The sequence below is a fragment of the Nothobranchius furzeri genome, chromosome 2 (genome assembly GCF_043380555.1).
Source record: "Nothobranchius furzeri strain GRZ-AD chromosome 2, NfurGRZ-RIMD1, whole genome shotgun sequence".
NCBI classification, from domain to species: Eukaryota; Metazoa; Chordata; class Actinopteri; order Cyprinodontiformes; family Nothobranchiidae; genus Nothobranchius; species Nothobranchius furzeri.
In genome coordinates this window covers 101455627-101473352 of record NC_091742.1, presented here as the reverse complement: position 1 = coordinate 101473352, position 17726 = coordinate 101455627, and the positions used below count along the sequence as shown (strand labels likewise).

Here is a 17726-nt window from a genome sequence, read left to right as displayed (position 1 = left end):
CACTTCTAAAGTGCATTTTGTGTTTACTTGTGTTATCTTTGACTAACGGTTAAACGTGTTTGATGATCAGAAACGTTTTGTGTGACAAACATGCAAAAGAATAAGAAACCAGGAAGGGGGCAAAGAGTTTTCCACACCTCTGTGGGAGGGCTTGTGCCGTTTTTCTTCTTAAAGACGTGACACGAGTTTACCGACTGCTGATGTCTTCCTGTTTGCTTTATAGTAAAGGGGCGGAGCCTGATAGCTGGGGTCATGCTCTTACTTAGGATTCAATAAACGATCAATATCGATAAGGCTTCTGGAGGTGAAACATCTCCTCAGTCTGCTGACGGTCCAGCGTCCAGTCAGAGCGCAGGACAGACTCAGGCTCATTAGCATTCACCTCAGTGTCTCATTAATGGAGACGGTGAAGGACAGCAGAAGCCTGGAGACAGACGGAGACGAGGAGAATACAAACCTAACCTCATTAAGCTCTCTGGAGCCCCAGACCCGGTTCCAACACCAAGCCTTAAGTCCTCACCGTCCACCAGTGTCCTCATAAATCAGCCGTCCTCTCCAAGACAGAGGACAGCCCATCAGAATTCAGCTCCGAGTCTGCGTCTGTCCTCACAGCGACTTTAATAGGATTTCACTTTGGCAGGAAGGACAGGATGAGACTGCAGCAAAGGATTCTGGGAAATGGTGTTCTCCTGTGAGTCTCACACGACAGAAAGTCCCTCCTGCACAGATCGCTTACACCTCTCCTTCAGAATAAAAGCATGTTTTGGTTCTCAGCTAGACAGCAGCAAACTTACCTGGATCAGGTGCTGCTGTGGTGCTACCTGTTGGCCAGGGTGTGCTCGGCGATGTCACAGAGGTCAGCCAGTTAGAGAGTTTTGTGTATGGCCGAGTGGGCGGAGCCTGAGATGAGGCGGATGTGGGTGTAGCAGTGATGGAGGTCATTGTGCTCTGACTGTAGTGTGCTACCTCTTCTGGAAACGAGGTGACATTCTCCACCTCTGACGATGGAGAGGTGAAGAGGCTGTTTGTGCTGTTGCCAAGGTAACCATGACTACTGTCAGAGATGGGCTCAGGACTGGGGAGCAGGCCAAAAGCCAGAAAGCTGCTGCTAAAAATACCTGAGGGAAAAAAAGATGATGTAAGAATCCCATTATCAGATCCAGATGTTCACGCAGATCCAGGTGTTCTCTCAGATCTCAGATCAGGTGTTCACACAGATCCAGGTGTTTACGCAGATCTCAGATCCAGGTGTTCACACAGATCCAGGTGTTCTCTCAGATCTCAGATCCAGGTGTTCACCCAGATCCAGGTGTTCACCCAGATCCAGGTGTTCACACAGATCCAGGTGTTCACCCAGATCCAGGTGTTCACCCAGATCCAGGTGTTCTCTCAGATCTCAGATCCAGGTGTTCACACAGATCCAGGTGTTCACACAGAACCAGGTGTTCACCCAGATCCAGGTGTTCACCCAGATCCAGGTGTTCACCCAGATCTCAGATCCAGGTGTTCACACAGATCCAGGTGTTCTCTCAGATCTCAGATCCAGGTATTCACACAGATCCAGGTGTTCACCCAGATCCAGGTGTTCTCTCAGATCTCAGATCCAGGTGTTCACACAGAACCAGGTGTTCACACAGATCCAGGTGTTCTCTCAGATCTCAGATCCAGGTGTTCACCCAGATCCAGGTGTTCTCTCAGATCTCAGATCCAGGTGTTCACACAGATCCAGGTGTTCACACAGATCCAGGTGTTCACCCAGATCCAGGTGTTCTCTCAGATCTCAGATCCAGGTGTTCACACAGATCCAGGTGTTCACACAGATCCAGGTGTTCACACAGATCCAGGTGTTCTCTCAGATCTCAGATCCAGGTGTTCACACAGATCCAGGTGTTCACGCTGATCCAGGTGTTCACACAGATCCAGGTGTTCTCTCAGATCCAGGTATTCACACAGATCCAGGTGTTCACCCAGATCCAGGTGTTCTCTCAGATCTCAGATCTAGGTGTTCACACAGATCCAGGTGTTCACCCAGATCCAGGTGTTCACACAGATCCAGGTGTTCTCTCAGATCCAGGTGTTCACACAGATCCAGGTGTTCTCTCAGATCTCAGATCTAGGTGTTCACACAGATCCAGGTGTTCACACAGATCCAGGTGTTCACGCAGATCCAGGTGTTCACACAGATCCAGGCGTTCTCTCAGATCCAGGTATTCACGCAGATCCAGGTGTTCACACAGATCCAGGCGTTCTCTCAGATCCAGGTATTCACGCAGATCCAGGTGTTCACCCAGATCCAGGTGTTCTCTCAGATCTCAGATCCAGGTGTTCACACAGATCCAGGTGTTCACCCAGGTCCAGGTGTTCACACAGATCCAGGTGTTCTCTCAGATCCAGGTGTTCACACAGATCCAGGTGTTCTCTCAGATCTCAGATCCAGGTGTTCACACAGATCCAGGTGTTCACACAGATCCAGGTGTTCACCCAGATCCAGGTGTTCACCCAGATCTCAGATCCAGGTGTTCACACAGATCCAGGTGTTCTCTCAGATCTCAGATCCAGGTATTCACACAGATCCAGGTGTTCACCCAGATCCAGGTGTTCTCTCAGATCTCAGATCCAGGTGTTCACACAGATCCAGGTGTTCACACAGATCCAGGTGTTCTCTCAGATCTCAGATCCAGGTGTTCACACAGAACCAGGTGTTCACACAGATCCAGGTGTTCTCTCAGATCTCAGATCCAGGTATTCACACAGATCCATGTGTTCACCCAGATCCAGGTGTTCTCTCAGATCTCAGATCCAGGTGTTCACACAGATCCAGGTGTTCACACAGATCCAGGTGTTCACCCAGATCCAGGTGTTCTCTCAGATCTCAGATCCAGGTGTTCACACAGATCCAGGTGTTCACACAGATCCAGGTGTTCTCTCAGATCTCAGATCCAGGTGTTCACACAGATCCAGGTGTTCACGCTGATCCAGGTGTTCACACAGATCCAGGTGTTCTCTCAGATCCAGGTATTCACACAGATCCAGGTGTTCACCCAGATCCAGGTGTTCTCTCAGATCTCAGATCTAGGTGTTCACACAGATCCAGGTGTTCACCCAGATCCAGGTGTTCACACAGATCCAGGTGTTCACACAGATCCAGGTGTTCTCTCAGATCTCAGATCTAGGTGTTCTCTCAGATCCAGGTATTCACGCAGATCCAGGTGTTCACACAGATCCAGGTGTTCTCTCAGATCCAGGTATTCACACAGATCCAGGTGTTCACCCAGATCCAGGTGTTCTCTCAGATCTCAGATCCAGGTGTTCACACAGATCCAGGTGTTCACCCAGATCCAGGTGTTCACACAGATCCAGGTGTTCACCCAGATCCAGGTGTTCACACAGATCCAGGTGTTCACCCAGATCCAGGTGTTCACCCAGATCCAGGTGTTCTCTCAGATCCAGGTGTTCACACAGATCCAGGTGTTATCTGAAAGCGGATTCAGGTTCATCTAAAGGTTCTATTATAAATAAATTGTTTCAGGTATACACTTTAGCCGTTTGGTGAGAGTACCAGAGCCATGGCAGAACTACTTTTGTGTCTAAAGCCCCTCCCACCTGAACAGACCAGTTGGTTTCCAGTGTCTGGCTTAAGGGACCACCTGAGGGTGAAGAAGAATCACTAGCCACGTTTATATGCTCCAAATTTCCCCAATCCGATGAAAATCCAGGTTAATCGGAAATCCGGAATCTCCGTTTACGCAGACACTAACTAAAATGATCCGATTATGCCGTGAGTTAACGCTCACCTCAAGGATCATTAGGAACACCTGTTCAACTTCTCATTGATGCAATTATCTAATCAGCCAATCACAGGGCAGTTGCTTCAGTGCATTTAGGGGTGTGGTCCTGGTCAAGACCATCTCCTGAAAGTCAGAATGGGAAAGAAAGGTGATTGATAGATTTAATGTAAGAGATAACGGACTGTATGGATAATAAGACGTATGCACTCTGAGTTACTTTAGACCTAAAAAAGGCATTCAATACTGTTAATCATGAAATTCTATTAAAAAATGGAAAGGTACGGGTTTAGGGGAATCGTTGGGGATTGGTTAAAAAGCTATGTAGGGAATAGGAAACAATATGTACAAATAAATGAATACAAATCTGATTTGATGGATATAGCTTGTGGAGTACCTCAAGGTTCAGTACTGGGACCAGAATTGTTTATTATGTACTTAAATGATATCTGCAGAGTATGAAAAATTTAAAGTTTGTAATATTTGCAGATGACACAAATATACTGTGTTCAGGTGTGGAATCGACACAGGTCTTGGAGATGATCACACAGGAATTAACGATATTAAAAAAGTGGTTTGATATAAAAAAATTATCATTGAATCTAGATAAAACCAGATTTATGTTATTTGGTAACCAAAAGAAAAACATCAAAATGGAAATGTGTGTGGATAATGTATATTTAGAAAGGGTAAATGAAATAAAATTTCTTGGTGTGATCATTGACCATAAGCTCTGTTGGAAGCCACACATTACTTATGTTTGGGGGAAATTGGCACGGGTCGTTGCCATCCTGGGGAAAGCAAAGAAGATGTTGGATCAGAAAGCCCTGCACATATTATACTGTGCTTTACTACTGCTATATATGAGTTACTGTGTAGAGGTCTGGGGAAACGCATACAAAAGCAACGTACAGACGATAACTATAATACAGAAAAAGGCCATTAGAATAATTAACTAGAAAAATTGCATTTACTGCACAAATGCTGTTTGAATGCTGGATAGCTGAAACTGTAAGCTGAAGCTGCTGAACAGCTGAACTGAAGCTGAAATTAAGCAAAACTGTCAAAATGAGCTGAATGTCTTGAAAGATGTAGAGAACACGAGAACAAAGTAAGGAACGTTGGTGTTATCTTTGACCAGGACATGTCATTCAAATCCCAGGTTTCACAAGTTTGTAGGATTTCCTTTTTCCACCTTCGGAATATTGCTAAGATTAGAAGCATCCTTTCCAGGAGTGATGCTGAAAAACTAGTTCATGCATTTATTACATCAAGACTGGATTACTGTAATCCATTACTCTCAGGAAGTCCACAGAATGTAGTTAAAAGTCTTCAGCTTGTCCAAAATGCTGCAGCTAGAGTTCTGATGAGAATTAAAAAGAGAGATCATATCTCTCCTGTCTTAGCTTCCCTACATTGGCTACCTGTTAAATTCAGAATAGATTTTAAGATCCTTCTTCTCACATATAAAGCTCTTAATAATCAAGCTCCATCATACATCAGTGATCTGATTGTTCCATACGTTCCTAACCGAGCACTTCGCTCTCAGACTGCAGGTCTACTGGTGGTTCCCAGAATATCTAAACTTAGGATGGGAGGCAGATCTTTTAGTTATCAGGCTCCTCTCCTGTGGAACCAGCTCCCAGCTTTAGTCCGTGAGGCAGACACTTTGTCTACTTTTAAGAATAGGCTTAAAACATTTTTATTTGATAGGGCCTATGGTTAAAATCTGATGTTAGCCTAGATCTGGACAAGTGGGGGAGTAGAGGGAGGTGGAGTGTACAGTCGGTAAAGACGGCTCTCCCTTGCCCTGCCTCCAACATGCCTACATCTAAATAGGATAGATTATCCAGAGTTATCTCTGTAGTTATGCTGCTATAGGCTTAGACTGCTGGAGGACACACTGACCACTTTCCACACTCTACTGCTTTCTTCTACTATCTGCTCTTTAACTGTATTATTTCCTGCTATTTCAGCTGTTAACTTTATTTTCTCTCTAAGTGTTTTTCTCCCCAGAAGAAGCTACAACGATGTTCTGCTGAGCTGTGGTGGCCTCATGGAGGGGGCCATCGACTAGCACACTGCTGCTAACCACTTAAACATTCTCCCTCTCCTGATAATAACTTTTTGTTTTCCTTGACGTTGGATGTGCTACTACTAGTTTACCCGTTTAATTATAGATCCACTAGGATAAATACAATAAAGTTTATCTCTCACCAAATAGAGTATTTGCTGCTCACATGGTGCTCTCAAAAGTATGGGCTTGGGCACGTTCAACACACGTCTCAAGGCTGTGGTTGGCACTAAATGCACTATGATTTATTATCGTGTGATTGTTCAGTTAAACAATGATTTTATATTTCCTCATCAGGCTGACGCACTGATAGTTTGCTCCTGTTGTACTGTTGTGTGTCCCTTTTCTGCAGGTCTAGAAGCAGACTCGTTAATTTTTGTGGAACCCCTCCCCATCTTTTGTCCTTTCCTTTCTCTTTCTCCCTCTCCTGATAATAACTTTTTACTCTCTTTGACGTTGGATGTGCTACTACTAGTTTATCCGTTTAATATAGATCCACTAGGATAAATACAATAAAGTTTATCTCTCACCAAATACAATATTTACTAAGAAATCACAATAGAACTATAGACACATTACTTTGTCTTGTGTGTCTGTGTGTGTGTGTGTGTGTGTGTGTGTGTGTGTGTGTGTGTGTGTGTGTGTGTGTGTGTGTGTGTGTGTGTGTGTGTGTGTGTGTGTGTGTGTGTGTGTGTGTGTGTGTGTGTGTGTGTGTGTGTGTGTGTGTGTGTGTGTGTGTGTGTGTGTGTGTGTGTCTGCTCTGTCTTCTCCATCCCCAGTGAGTCGTGGAGGATGGCTGCTTATACTGAGCCAGGATTCTCTGGAGGTTTCTTCCTGTTAAAAGGGAGTTTTCCTCTCCACTGTCGCTGCATGCTTGCTTAGAATGAGGATTGCTGTATAGTCACTGACATTAGTCAGTGACTTGATGCAACCTGCTGGGTTCCTTACATAGGAAACATTATTTCTGATTGAACTGACCTGAATTGGAATGTTTATTATGTGAAGTGCCTTGAGACGACTCTTGTCGGGATTTGGCGCTATATAAATAAACTTGAATTGAATTGAATTGAATTGAATGGAAGAGCTGCATGCGGCTCCAGAGCCGCGGGTTGCCGACCCCCGACATAGACATAGGGAGAAAATCTCATTATGTCACGTTGCTGCACCGATGCGGAATCATGCACGGCTGAATCGCGATGCATCTTAGAATCGATCATTTTTCCCACCCCTAATATATATATATATATATATATATATATATATATATATATATATATACATATGTGTGTGTGTGTGTGTGTGTGTGTGTGTGTGTGTGTGTGTGTGTGTGTGTGTGTGTGTATAAACCAGTTTTCTTGTCCGGGGATCGGACAAGCTCCCGATCGCCAAGGCTCCCGCCTTGGTCTACCACCCGATCCACATTGCACCGGACCCTTCGTGTTCCTCCTGGGGTGGTGGGTCCACAGTTGGATCCACAGCTTTTTGTTAGCCCCAAGACTCTCTGCCTGTGTGTTGAGGTTTACTCCGGGGGACGAGAGGGTGGCTTCCCTGCGCCTTCGGGTCGGGGAACGGGTCCTGACTGTTGTTTGTGCTTACGGGCCAAATATCAGTTCAGAGTACCCACCCTTTTTGGAGTCCCTGGGACGAGTGCTAGATAGTGCTCCATCAGGGGACTCCATTGTCCTGCTGGGGGACTTTAATGCTCACGTGGGCAATGACAGCATGACCTGGAGTGGTGTAATTGGGAGGAACACCCCGCCTGATCTGAACTCGAGTGGTGTTTCGTTATTGGACTTCTGTGCAAGCCGCAGTTTGGCCATAACGAACACCATGTTTGAACATAAGGATGCCCATCGGTACACTTGGTATCAGGGCAGCCTAGGTCGCAGGTCGATGATGGACTTGGAGTCGTATCATCTGACCTGCGGCCGTATGTTTTGGACACCCGAGTGAAGAGAGGAGCGGAGCTGTCAACTGATCACCACCTGATGGTGAGTTGGATCAGATGGCAGGGGAAGATGCCACGTAGACCTGGCAGACCCAAACGCATAGTGAGGGTCTGCTGGGAACGCCTGGCAGAAGAACTTGTTAAGACGGTCTTCAACTCCCACCTCAGGCAGATCTTTGACAGCGTCCCGAGAGCAGTGGGGGACATTGACTGAGTGGGCCTTGTTCCACTCTGCGATTGTTTAGGCGGCTGTTGCTAGCTGTGGTCACAAGGTGGCCGGTGCCAGTCGTGGTGGCAACCCCCGTACCCGCTGGTGGACACCAGAGGATCGGGGAGCCGTCAGGCTGAAGGAGGAGGCCTACAGGGCGTGGCTGGTCTGTGGGTCTCCGGAGACAGCAGACAGATACCGGATAGCCAAGCGGGGTGCAGCAGTGGCAGTTGCCGAGGCAAAATCTCGGGCGTGGGAGGAGTTTGGTGAGGCCATGGAGAAAGACTATCAATCGGCTCCAAAGAGGTTCTGGCAAACTGTCCGGCGCCTCAGGAGAGGAAGGCAGCAACTCGCTCACACTGTTTACAGTGGGGATGGGGAGCTGCTGACGTCAACTGGGGCTATAGTCGGACGGTGGAAGGAATACTTTGAGGAGCTCCTCAATCCCACCTATGCGCATTCCGAGGAGGAACCAGAGCCGGGAGACCTGGGGATAGACTGTCCAATCTCGGGGGCAGAAGTTGCTGAGGTAGTCAAACAACTACACAGTGGCAGAGCCCCGGGGGCAGATGAGGTTCAATCTGGGTATCTCAAGGCTATGGATGTTGTAGGGCTGTCATGGTTGACACGTCTCTGCAACATTGCGTGGTCATCGGGGGCAGTTCCTGTGGAGTGGCAGACCGGGGTGGTGGTCCCCATCTTTAAGAAGGGTGACCTGAGGGTGTGTTCCAACTATAGGGGGATCACACTCCTCAGCCTCCCTGGAAAGGTCTACTCCAAGGTACTGGAGAGGAGGGTCCGATCGATAGTTGAATCTCAGATAGAGGAGGAGCAATGTGGTTTTCGTCCTGGCCGTGGAACTGTGGACCAGCTCTATACCCTTGCAAGTGTGATGGAGGGGGCATGGGAGTTTGCCCAACCAATCCACGTGTTTTGTTGATTTGGAGAAGGCTTAGGACCGTGTCCCCAGGGGCACCCTGTGGGGGACGCTCCAGGAGTATGGGGTGGGTGGCTTTCTGTTAAGGGCCATTCAGTCCCTTTACCAGAGGAGCGTGAGTTTGGTCCGCATAGCCAGTAGTGAGTCGGACCTGTTCCCGGTGAGGGTTGGACTCCGCCAGGGCTGCTCTTTGTCACCGGTTCTGTTCATTACCTTTATGGACAGAATGTCTAGGCGCAGCCGTGGTGTGGAGTGTGTCGAGTTTGGTGGCAGGAGAATCTCGTCTCTGCTTTTTGCGGATGATGTGGTCCTCCTAGCTACATCCAGCTCTGACCTTCATGATGTGGTCCTCCTAGCTTCATCCAGCTCTGACCTTCAGCTCTTGCTGGGTAGGTTCGCGGCCGAGTGTGAAGTGGCTGGGCTGAGGATCAGCACCTCCAAATCTGAGAGCATGGTTCTCGACCGAAAAAGGGTGGCTTGCCAACTCCGGGTCGGAGGAGAGGTCCTACCTCAAGTGGAGGAGTTTAAGTATCTCGGGGTCTTGTTCACGAGTGAGGGTAGGAGGGATCGGGAGATCGACAGGCGGACTGGTTCGGCGTCTGCAGTGATGCGGACGCTGAGCCGATCTGTCGTGGTGAAGAGGGAGCTGAGCCAGAAAGCCAGGCTCTCGATTTACCGGTCGATCTACGTCCCAATCCTCACCTATGGTCATGAGCTTTGGGTAATGACCGAAAGAACGAGATTGCGGATACAAGCGGCCGAAATGAGTTTCCTCCGTAGGGTGGCCGGGCTCAGCCTTAGAGATAGGGTGAGGAGCTCGGACATTCGGGAGGGACTCGGAGTAGAACCGCTGCTCCTCCGGATCGAAAGGAGCCAGTGAAGGTGGTTTGGGCATCTGGACGCCTCCCTGGGGAGGTGTTTCAGGCATGCCCTGCTGGCAGGAGGCCCCCGGGTCGACCCAGGACACATTGGAGAGGTTGCATCTCCAATCTGGTCCTGGAACGCCTTGGAGTCCTGCCGGAAGAGCTGGTGGAGGTGGCCGGGGAGAGGACGGTCTGGAGCTCCCTAGTTTGTATGCTGCCCCTGCGACCCGGACCCGGATAATCAGAATCAGAAGTTTTTATTGCCATATGTGTGACAAGTCACAACATTAGGAAATTGCTGCGGTATTTTGGTGCAGAAGGTAAGATAGAAAAATAATAATGATTAAGAGATAAGCAAATATAGGAAGTAATAAAACACTCATGATAAAATTATTAATGTAAAAAGTGGCAGGAATTAGAGAAGCAGCTATCTACTCCGTGTAGGTACTAATCTGAGTGTTTGCTGAATGGTTCAAGCACAGCATCGGGTCACGTGACTGGGACCAATCAACTTGAGTGGGCTGCCCTAGGATGTTCATTCAAAAGTCCAACTGCAGAGGGGAAAAAACTGTTTTTGTGGTGAGAGGTTCTGGTCCGAATGGATCTGAGCCTTCTGCCAGATGGGAGCGAGTCGAAGAGACCGTGTCCAGGGTGAGACGAGTCAGCTATTATCCGACCTGCACACCTCAGTGTCCTAGAGGTGTACAGATCTTGAATGGAGGGGAGTTTGCAGCCAGTGACCTTCTCTGCAGAGCGCACGACACGCTGCAGCCTCTTCTTGTCCCTGGTGGTAGCTCCAGCGTACCACACGGTGATGGAGGAGGTGAGGATGGACTCGATGATAGCGGTGTAGAACTGCCTCATCGACTGTGGTGATAGGTTGAATTTCTTCAACTGCCCCAGGAAGTACATCCTCTGCTGGGCCTTTTTTCTGATGGTGGTGATGGTGGGCTCCCATTTGAGGTCCTGGGTGATGGTGGTGCCCAGGAAGCGACATGAGTCCACCATCGTGATGGGAGTGTCAGACAGGTTTAAGGGGGGGATGGGGTGTGTGTGTTTCCTAAAGTCCACAACAACCTCCGCTGTCTTCTGGGTGTTCAGCACCAGGTTGTGGTGGCTGCACCAGGACACCAGCCGCTCAGCCTCCATTCTGTAAGCGGACTCATCCCCATTAGAGATGAGTCCGATGATGGTGGTGTCGTCAGCAAACTTAATTAGTTTGACAGACTCATGCTTGGAGGTGCAGCTGTTGGTGTACAGGGAGAAGAGCAGAGGGGAAAGAACACAGCCCTGTGGTGCGCCGGTGCTGATGGTCCGTAGGTCCGAGACGTTCTTCCCCAGCCTGACTTGTTGTTTCCTGTCTGTCAGGAAGTCAGTGATCCACCTGCAGATGGGGTCAGGCATGTTCATCTGGGACATTTTGTCTTGGAGGAGGCCTGGCAGGATTGTGTTGAATGCAGAGCTGAAGTCCACGAACAATATCCTGGCGTAGGTACCTGGGGAGTCCAGATGCTGCAGGATGAATTGTAGAGCCGTGTTGACTGTGTCATCTACAGACCTGTTTGCTCTGTATGCAAACTGCAGGGGGTCCAGGAGGGGGGCTGTGAGGGTCTTGAGGTGGGGAGAACTAGGTGCTCACATGACTTCATGACCACAGATGTCAGAGCCACAGGTCTGTAGTCATTTAGTCCAGTGGTTCTGGGTTTCTTGGGGACAGATGGTGGAGATCTTGAAGCAGGCAGGCACATGAGATGCCTCCAGTGAGAAGTTGAAGATGCTCGTAAACACTGGGGCCAGCTCTTCAGCACAGTGCTGTAGAGCGGCAGGAGCCACGCCATCAGGGCTTTTCGTGTGTTAAGAGACCTGAACTGCTCCTTTACATCTGCTTCATGAATGTGTAGGTTTGTGGTGGAGGTGTGTGGTGAGAAGACCTCATGGGTGGGGAGTGAGGGGGAGGGTGGTGAAGGTAAATTCCACAGTGATGATGGATCCATGTTCTCATTCTGTTTACGCCAAATTCTGACTCTACCATCTGAATGTCTCAACAGAAATGGAAACTCATCAGATCGGGCGGAGGAAGGCGACGACTATATATATATATATATATATATATATATATATATAGTTTTTTTCTCATATGTTGTTTGTTTAATTTCAGACTGAAAGAAAATTAAATGAATGAGGTACAAATGGGGGTAGGGACAGATAAGTAATTACTTCTGCCTACTCCTTTTCAAACTAATGATGGAATTATATTTTGTTATGATACATGTGTGAAATGTTTGAAATAAAAATGAACTGAACTGATTTAAGCTATTCTGAGCGTAGCATGGTTGTTGGTGCCAGACGGGCCGGTCTGAGTATTTCACCATCTGCTCAGTTACTGGGATTTTCACCCACAACCACTTCTAGGGTTTACAAAGAATAGTGTGAAAAGGGAAAAAATCCAGTATGCGGCAGTCCTGTGGGCCAAATGCCTTGTTGATGCTAGCGGTCAGAGGAGAACGGGCCGACTGATTCAAGCTGATAGAAGACCCTAACCCTAACCCTCTTTACAACCGAGGAACGCAGCAAAGCATCTGTGAAGCCACAACACGCACAACCTTGAGGCGGATGGGCTACAACAGCAGAAGACCCCACCGGGTAGGTACCACTCATCTCCACCACTAACAGGAGAAAGTGACTACAGTTTGCACCGGCTCACCAAAACTGGACAGTTGAAGACTGGAAAAATGCTGCCGGGTCTGATGAGTCTCCATTTCTGTTGAGACATCCAGATGGTAGAGTCAGAATTTGGCGTAAACAGAACGAGAACATGGATCCATCATGCCTTGTTACCACTGTGCAGGCTGGTGGTGGAGGTGTAATGGTGTGGGGGATGCTTTCTTGGTACACTTTAGGTCCCTTAGTGCCAACTGGGCATGGATTAAATGCCACGGGCTAGCTGAGCATTGTTTCTGACCATGTCCATCCCTTCATGACCACCATGTACCCATCCTCTGATGGCTACTTCCAGCAGGATGATGCACCATGTCATAAAGCTCCAATCATTTCTAACTGGTTTCTTGAACATGACGATGAGTTCACTACTACAGCGACCCCCACCGTCACCAGATCTCAACCTGATAGAGCATCTTTGGGATGTGGAGGAACGGGAGCTTCGTGCCCTGGATGTGCGTCCCACACATCTCCATCAGCTGCAACATGCTGTCCTATCAATATGGCCGACATTTCTAAAGATGCTTTCAGCTCCTTGTTGGATCAACGCCACGTAGAATTAAGGCAGTTCTGAAGGAGAAAGGGGGTCCAACACCGTATTAGTGTGGTGGTCCTGGTAATCCTCTCGGTGAGTGTGTGTGCACCTAACCCTAACCCTGTCCCAGAAACAAACGTCATGAAACTAAATGGAAAAAGAGAAAAAACAATTCTTCCTGCTTTCCTGGATCATTTCTTGAAACGAGGTGTTTAGAAAGCCTGGAAGCCTGTGTTCATCATGTGTTCATCAGGTGTTCATCATGTGTTCATCATGTGTTCATCATGTGTTCATCATGTGATCATCGTGTGTTCATCATGTGATCATCGTGTGATCATCGTGAGATTATCATGTGTTCATTGTGTCTTCATCATGTGATCATCGTGTGATCATCATGTGTTCATTGTGTCTTCATCATGTGTTCATCGTGTGATCATCGTGTGATCATCGTGTGATTATCATGTGATCATCGTGAGATTATCATGTGATCATCATGTGTTCATTGTGTCTTCATCATGTGATCATCGTGTGATCATCATGTGTTCATTGTGTCTTCATCATGTGTTCATCGTGTGATCATCGTGTGATCATCGTGTGATTATCATGTGTTCATCAGGTGTTCATCGTGTGATCATCGTGTGTTCATCATGTGTTCATCGTGTGATCATCGTGTGTTCATCATGTGATCATCGTGTGATCATCGTGTGATTATCATGTGATCATCGTGAGATTATCATGTGATCATCATGTGTTCATTGTGTCTTCATCATGTGATCATCGTGTGATCATCATGTGTTCATTGTGTCTTCATCATGTGTTCATCGTGTGATCATCGTGTGATCATCGTGTGATTATCATGTGATCATCGTGAGATTATCATGTGATCATCGTGTGTTCATCAGGTGTTCATCAGGTGTTCATCGTGTGATCATCGTGTGATCATCGTGTGATTATCATGTGATCATCATGTGTTCATCAGGTGTTCATCAGGTGTTCATCGTGTGATTATCATGTGTTCATCGTGTGATTATCATGTGTTCATCGTGTGATTATCATGTGTTCATCGTGTGATTATCATGTGATCATGTGAGATTATCATGTGATCATCATGTGTTCATCATGTGATCATCATGTGTTCATAAACTAACCACATCTCATCTGCGTTAGCGTGCGTTTATCCAGAATATTTAACAGACGATGTGTTTCTCCCCAACACCAGCCTCCTTAAACCCAAACCAGGTGTGTTTAACCGATGTCACCCGGCCTTCTTTAGGAGCACGCCTCCATCTCCTGCTGCAGGAACAGATCCGTGCAGCAGACCCAACATGAATCTGCGTGTTTCCAGTACAGACTTGAATGATTTGTGCAACCATCAGATTTTTATTCTACCCTAAGCTAAGCTAACCCACAAACACAAGGTCTGGATTAGATGACAGAAACGGCGACGCTCGCCATCATATGTAAAAGCGGCGCTCGTTACTGAGGCGTCGTTGTTTAAGTCAGGTGGTCTGACTGAGGCGGGAGGCTTGCTGGCTGCTGCACACACGAGCAGCGGGCGTTATTTTACTCCAACAACCTGAACGGCTGCACGCGCACGTCTATGACCATCGGACTAAACCACCTCTCCGTCGGATTGAAACTTCATTCTGATCGGGCCGAATCGGGTCAGAACATTCTGACTGACATGTTTACATGCAGAACTTTTGATCTGATTGGACGTTCAATCCCATTAATTGTGTCCATGTAAACGTGGCTCGTGTAAGAATACAACAGGCATACATATCTAAGTTGTCTGTTACCATGACAACCAGCCACCCTCGGCTCTCATGCCTTTAAACTAAAACACAAGTCACTAACGGATGATCCGCTGTTTCCTCTCCTTGTTAATAAAACACTTCCACAGAAGCCAGTTAGCCGTTTCAAAATAAAAGTCTGACCCATCCCCCTGCAGGTGTGCCACAGGGTGGTGTGCTCGGACCTGTGAACACTTTCACCAGAGCTCCTGGTGCTAGAACCACAGCTGTGCTTTAATGAGAGCGCCTCTGTAACATTAGGGTGGATCAGCTGATGTGGTGATGCTGCTCGGCCGTTACCATGGAGAATCTTTAACCTACTTCATGTCATCAGTGGAATAAACGGTTAGGTTGGAGTTAACACCGTCACTTCTAGTTTTCTACAGATTAGTCTAACGGTGTTGTCCTTCAGGTGCTGCTCTTCATTCCTTTGATGTTTCTCCACCATCCTCCTGTTCTACTCCTCTTTCTCCCCTCCTCCTCTGCTCTGTTCATGAGGGGAACTGATGAAGGGCCATGCGTGTTTCATCTGGTCTCCATGACAGCAGAGTCTGTCAGCCAATCAGAATCACCTTTTCAGACTAAAACAATGTCAGGCTTTCACTCATGTAGTAAGGGGACATCTGTCCTCTCCCACCCTCTCTCACCCCTCCCCTCTCCTCCCCTTCCACCCTTCCCCATGTGTGTTAGAGTACCTGTGAGGACCAGGCCCAGCAGCAGCAGCGCCCCCAGGAGGCTGACTGTGGGAATCAGGATATAGAGGAGAAGCCGAATATGATTGGTGGATTCCAGCTTGTGAGGACACAACTCCTTGTCCATCCTGGCCTCGAGACCTAGAGCCAGAGTTGGGGGGGGGGGGGGGGGGGGGGGGGACAAGGAAGGTCTTGATAACACCACTTGATCTAGAGTATATCCAGGCAAGGAAACTATGTAGAGTGCTGTGTCCAGCCAACACACACACACACACACACACACACACACACACACACGCGCGCAGACGCACACACACACACACGCACACGCGCACACACACACACACACACACACACACACACACGCACACGCGCAGACGCACACACACACACACACACACACACACACACGCACACGCGCACACACACACACACACACACACACACGCACACGCGCACACGCACACACGCGCACACACGCACACACGCACACACACACACGCACGCACGCGCCCACACACACACGCGCGCACACACACACACACGCGCGCACACACACACACACACACACACACAGGCTAATTTTGTTTTGGGGGGCGGGGGGTGTCAGGGGTAGTTTCCATTGAACTTGCTGATATTTTTAGATGACATGACTGGATGACACTCCACACCTCCTCCCGCACACACGCGCACACGCACGTGTTTACTTATGCTTATTTACTTGACAGACGCTTTTATCCAGAGTAACGTACAATAGCTAACCTGTAGGGTGCGTTGTGACCTGTAGATACCCGCGGAAGCCCACGCATGCATGCGGAGAACACGCAACTCCACGCAGAAAGACCGCAGCCATATGGTTACATATGGTTTCTATGGTTACAGCGTGATTTCTCAGTAAATATTCTGTTTGGTTATTTATTCATCTAGTGGATCTATAACTCCTTCTACAGGTCTGCTTCCAGGTGAAGTTCAAACGCGCAGAAACACCACAGAAGTTCCACATCCAGCAGGTCCGGCACGGCAGTCCCGAAATAGTAAGTTTGTTCATCTGGATGGGTTATTGATTAGTCTGGTCTGATGGTAAGACAGCTGGTTTTAATTTAAACTGGTGAAAATATCCTAATCATCAGCTGAAAGCTCCACAAACCCTCTGAGACAAAGCCGTCTCTGAGTCAGAGGACACGAGGACACGAGGACACACTCACCCACGCTCCGCTGAAGGTGACACCGGAGAAGGTCTCCCTCCGACCGGTCAACACGAGCTGCTGCCGCCGCTGGGCTCCGGCTCATCCACCGCCGCTGCGCGCGAGCTGCTGGAGAACTAAGCGAGCAGGCCCCGCCCCCGACACACACATGTTCAGGTAGTCTGCACGTGAGCAGGATCACACACACACACACACACACACACACACACACACACACACACACACACACACACTGCGGGGGCAACAGCCTCGTGCCCGATGCTCGTGCCTCAAACAGTCACGTGACCTAAACAAACCTATTAAAGTATTGAGAGAAAGTTCTAGTCTTAGACCAGAGTCTGCCCCAGGTCCGGGTCAGGACTGAGGTCTTTAGCGTAGCACGCTCATGATAAACATCAGTAGGCGCTTCACAAGAACTAAAACTAAAATAGTCAATAAATAAAAACGATTTTAAACCATTTAAAATATCATGAAATGAGAAAAGTCAAAATGGTGATTAAACAATCCGAGGAAAGGGAGAGAGAATGAGAAAGAAGGAGGAAATCCTGGGAAAGGTGGAATAGGTGGAGAGAGCAGAACAAGGAGAGGGAGGTGGTGCGCTCTGGAGTCCATCTCTCTGAGCGCTCCTTTTCTGTGGCCGTCTCCAAGTTTAGGTCCTCCACCACCTCTCTTACCCATGGTGTCCCACAAGGTTCTGTGCTGGGGCCTCTACTCTTCCTCCTCTATCTGCTTCCTCTTCAGCACATCCTGAGCTCCTTCAAAGGAATCTCCTACCATCTTTATGCAGATGACATCCAACTGTACATCTCCTTTAAGCCCCATGAGATGTCTAAGCTGCAGCTGTTACACACCTGCTTAGACTCTATCAAAACCTGGATGGTGGGAGCTTTCTTCAGCTGAATGAAGATAAGACTGAGATCCTCATCTGTGCCCCAGACAAGCTGGTTCCCAAAGTCAGAGACTCTCTT

The 17726-nt window shown here is 48.2% G+C and overlaps 1 protein-coding gene across 6 annotated transcripts in view; it reads right to left on the bottom strand.

Annotated features, from left to right (window-relative positions):
- Positions 1-16978, bottom strand: part of corin (corin, serine peptidase) — a 42375-nt gene extending 25397 nt beyond the window's left edge. Inside the window, exons 1-3 of one of the 6 annotated variants that reach the window (XM_070548702.1) lie at positions 16759-16978; positions 15557-15694; positions 795-1118 (exon numbers count right to left, since the gene is read on the bottom strand). In XM_070548702.1, the coding sequence (XP_070404803.1) occupies positions 795-1118; positions 15557-15694; positions 16759-16843 (547 nt within the window). In that variant the 5' untranslated portion in view covers positions 16844-16978. Of the gene's footprint in view, positions 1-794; positions 1119-3794; positions 3838-15556; positions 15695-16758 lie in introns of those variants that run through there. The other 5 variants (XM_070548703.1, XM_070548701.1, XM_070548705.1 and 2 more) reach the window with 5 other exon arrangements.
- Positions 16979-17726: the final 748 nt, after the last annotated feature.